The 3845-nt window shown below is 51.4% G+C and overlaps 1 protein-coding gene across 1 annotated transcript in view; it reads left to right on the top strand.

The window, feature by feature from the left end:
* LOC113211869 (uncharacterized) overlaps window positions 1-562 on the top strand; it is an 8591-nt gene extending 8029 nt beyond the window's left edge. Inside the window, exon 2 of the mRNA XM_052267211.1 lies at window positions 188-562. Coding sequence (XP_052123171.1) covers window positions 188-457 — 270 coding nt within the window. The 3' untranslated portion in view covers window positions 458-562. The remainder of the gene's footprint in view (window positions 1-187) is intronic.
* Window positions 563-3845: the final 3283 nt, after the last annotated feature.

Genomic DNA, 3845 nt, shown 5'->3' with positions numbered 1-3845 from the left:
AAATCTTTGGCAAATGACACGTTTTTCGTAGGGGTAAAGGTCCAATCCAATTTCATTCCATCTATTCGAACCACCACTATATGCATTTGTTTTCCCATAACAAAGATATCATTGTTGATCACATGTATGCAGTCGGCGATGCCACCGAATCAAATCGATTCTACCTAGTAATTTTTGCTTGTTGCAGCTGAGCGTTGCCACCGCGAAGCATTGCCAGGGCGGGAGACTCGACATCCTCGAAGCGCAGATGGACATGTGCTCGAAGTACGTCACAGGCTCGCGCTGGTTCATTCCCTCCCTGTGCAGCAGACAAGTCGTCAACGAACTGGAAAAACAACCTCATTGCTCAGTAAAGGACGCTGTGAAACTAATGGGTGAATGTTTCCATGGCTTCGACGGAACTGACAAGGCCAAGGCTTGCCTCCAGCAAGCTATTGACAGCGGAATCTGTTGTTAACCACCGAATTTTACAATTTTGTAAATGTGAATAAAATAAACTATACATGTGTGGTACTACACTTTAAAGTGTGACACTCATGGCATTGCACTAAGTGCTTGTAAATTTGCAATTTTGAATTGAAAGTGTGCGACATACCTTCCATGGAAAATTTTCCTATGTCCAGTACGACAACTTTCAACAGTGAATAAATTTCACCGAGAGTAGAGTCTCTACTTTTGCGCCGCAGGGTAGACACAGCAGCAGGGCCCTCCGCCTGGGCCCCACTGCAGCACCGCGCCACGCCCCGCGACGAGGGCCCGCGCGTAATTAAAAAGAGCAGCAAGCACGCGGGAGGAGAAATTAATGGAGTTCTTCAGTTCAAAATGAAGAAGCGAGGGAGACGAGATGAAAACCTGGCCAACTAACCTCGGAGGAGCAGGGTCCAGCACAGTGCAAAACGGAAACGGTCCCAAACACTGAACACTGTCGTCAACTTTTAAAAAAAGGCTGACAATAATATCGAAAAAGTCGCAGAGGACAAAAGGTACACAAAAAAGACCCAAATAATAAAAACAGAAAGCAATTTCTAGCTCCAGAACGTGGTCATTCGGTTATCACCAAATTTTCAAGTTATACATTACTGAAGGAATGAGTTTTGCAACACCGTCTAGTTAGTTGGCATTAAAGTCAAAACGGTGTGATTTGGTTTCTAAATATCAAAAAATAATATATATAAGTGAAAAATGCAGATTGACATGGAGGAGGTCTGGCGAAACACGTCATCAACACTCTCCCCCTTTTCTTCGCGTTGGTGTCCGCTAAAAAACCAAGTACCATCCACAATTATGCCCCGTGCCCCACACATGCCACACAAACGAGGCTCCTCCACCGCCATTGTCCGCTTGCCTCCAAAAGTGCGCGATACCGTACTAACTAACCCGCGTCTAGCCTCACACCGGAGGCGACGACAAGTAGGTCAACAACAAACAAAACCCGCCCCACGAGACCCAACGCCAAATTAAAATTTCCAGTACACTCGCTGTCTTTTCTAAAAAGGAAATGTTTCGTCGTGTTTTCCAGTGGGTGCGGGTCGGTGCGACGGTGCGTGTCGCACGGTGACCCAAGGCGCTTTATGGATCGAGGCCCCGGGGCCGCAACGCGCCTTGTGTCCGCTCCGGCGATTAGTGACTGTTTTGTTTCTCCAGCTCCAGGCGCGCACCAGGCAGAGGACGATAATAAAACTGACTGGGTCGAATCAGCGTTAAATTATTCCTCCGCTTTCCAGGAAGAGGGTAAGGTAGGGTACAAGTACGCTGAGCCGGACTGCTGCAGGATCATGAATGTTATTTGCGGTAGGTAAGTGTAGTGTCGATATCCGTCCGTCCCCTGAAACACTCCATTCGTGCCGCGAATGAAGTAGTTTATGCCTCTGTCAGTGTCAAGGCACAGTGCACACAACTGCCAGCACTGCAACCAATGAAAGGTACACCTGATACAGGTAAAATGACAGACACACACTTTACACTGCACTGCAGTACTACCGTCACTTCCTAACGGGTACGACTTCATAGAAGTTCTTTCTTGGGTGTATACATGTTCGACTGTTTGGGCATACAGTCAAAATCGATCTACACACTAAACGTTTCGTTTCGCACAAATTTGTACACCAAAGTGCACGATTTCCTACAAATGAATGCACAAAAGTGTTCAAATCAGCGCAGAAATGTGTGCAAACAATTTGATTGTTTAAATTCGCACAAATAAAAGATATACAAGTCAAGTAAGTGTGGAAGATTTTACTAGGCACGTAACACAGGTTTCGCAACACAACATGCGCGCCTGAAGCCTGTGACGCAGCTGCGTATGCGGAACGCCAAACGACCCGCCTCGAGAGCCGCGGAGCTGCCTGGCCCGGCTGGCCGTACGTTTGCGGCCGGATCATGTCCACTGGGCTTTCACGCTCTGCGGTTTGATTCCCTCATTTGGAGATGAGCCGCTGCCTCCGCCGCCTGGGCTTGTGCCGCACTCACCCCCCTGCAGGGAATTAGCCACCCCTCTCTCGCCATCCCTCTCGCCATCCCGGCTCAGGTGGCTGGCCAGGGGTGGTACGCCGCAACACACGTGCGTTTCAGTAACAAGCTGTTTATGTTCGCCTCAAACAAACCGAAAGTAACGCGCGGGGCCCTCTCTAATGCGGCGCTCACCCCTCGCGGCGGCCTCCACCACTACCCTGGAGTCCTGGACCCCACCACCCTCGAGCGCCCACACCCACCACCATGAATATTATCGCAATACATCATCATCAACATCAAGCCTGTCATCGCGGTCACCCACACTGCTGAAAAAAAAATGTTTTCGTCCACACGAGTTTGGAAATAAAGGGGTGTACAAGTTTTCCAAACTGTACTGACTCAGCAAGCATCCTGCCACTGTCTCTCAGTGAGGTTCACAAATTTCACTAATTACAAAAAGCACTGGACGCTCATAAAATTAAAAATATCTATAGAGTGACGCAACAAGCTAAACAGCCGTACCCGCCGTAGCTCTAACACAAACCTTTGCATTATTTTTCTCTTTTCCCAACGCCAACAAGGGGGGTATTAGCGCGAATGAAAGTGTAGGCCACACCACATCAAGCCGTCATCTCTCTCATTACTGTCGTCTTTGATGATCCCCCCCCCCCTCCTCCTCCACCACCACCACCACCACCACTTTCCTCGGGGGTGAGACCGACCCCTCCCCGGCCTCCACCCCCTCGACCCACGGGGAGGTTGGTTCCTTATCGCAGCCCGCTTCTTTTGGCCATCTACCCCTCCTAGTCCCCCCTCCCTCCCCCCCCTCTCTCTCACTCTCTCTCTCTCTCTGCCCTCCTCTCCCTCGCCTGGCCTGCTTTGCCATCGCAAAATTGGCTGTTTTAATCAGAGGCAAACACATCGTCAGTCTCATCACCACGTGAGTGTGTGTGTCCTGTGTGAGTGTGGCCGGACCTGAGGGGGGTAAAGCGGGGAAAGCAGAGACCGCAACATGGCCGGGTTGGACACACGCGGGCACCATGTCACGATACGCCACGTATGTAACGAAACGTATAACATCACGTGAAGGGCGAAGAAAGAGAAATACAGGCTTTTCGTAAATATTGTTTTTTAGTGAGCGAAGGTCAGAAGGCAGGTGGCGAGAGGGGCAGGGACGCTGCGGGGCGTTGCGGGGCCCTCAGACCGCACTACAAGGGTAATGGGTCGGAATAAAAGTCCGGCCGGCGGACAGGGCAGCGCTGGGCCGTGGCGGCGCGCCGGGCGCCGGGCCTGGCGCTGCGATGGGGCCTACTCCGCGACCCGGTTGTCGCCCGCCGACCCCGGCTGAGGGCCGAGAGGGCGGCCCCGGGCCAGGTCGACGGCCGACACGCAAC

The sequence above is a fragment of the Frankliniella occidentalis genome, unplaced genomic scaffold, assembly GCF_000697945.3.
Source record: "Frankliniella occidentalis isolate FOCC.00 unplaced genomic scaffold, Focc_3.1 Scaffold3, whole genome shotgun sequence".
NCBI classification, from domain to species: Eukaryota; Metazoa; Arthropoda; class Insecta; order Thysanoptera; family Thripidae; genus Frankliniella; species Frankliniella occidentalis.
Note: the sequence above shows the minus strand (reverse complement) of the source record. Positions and strands in the feature narration are given on the sequence as shown.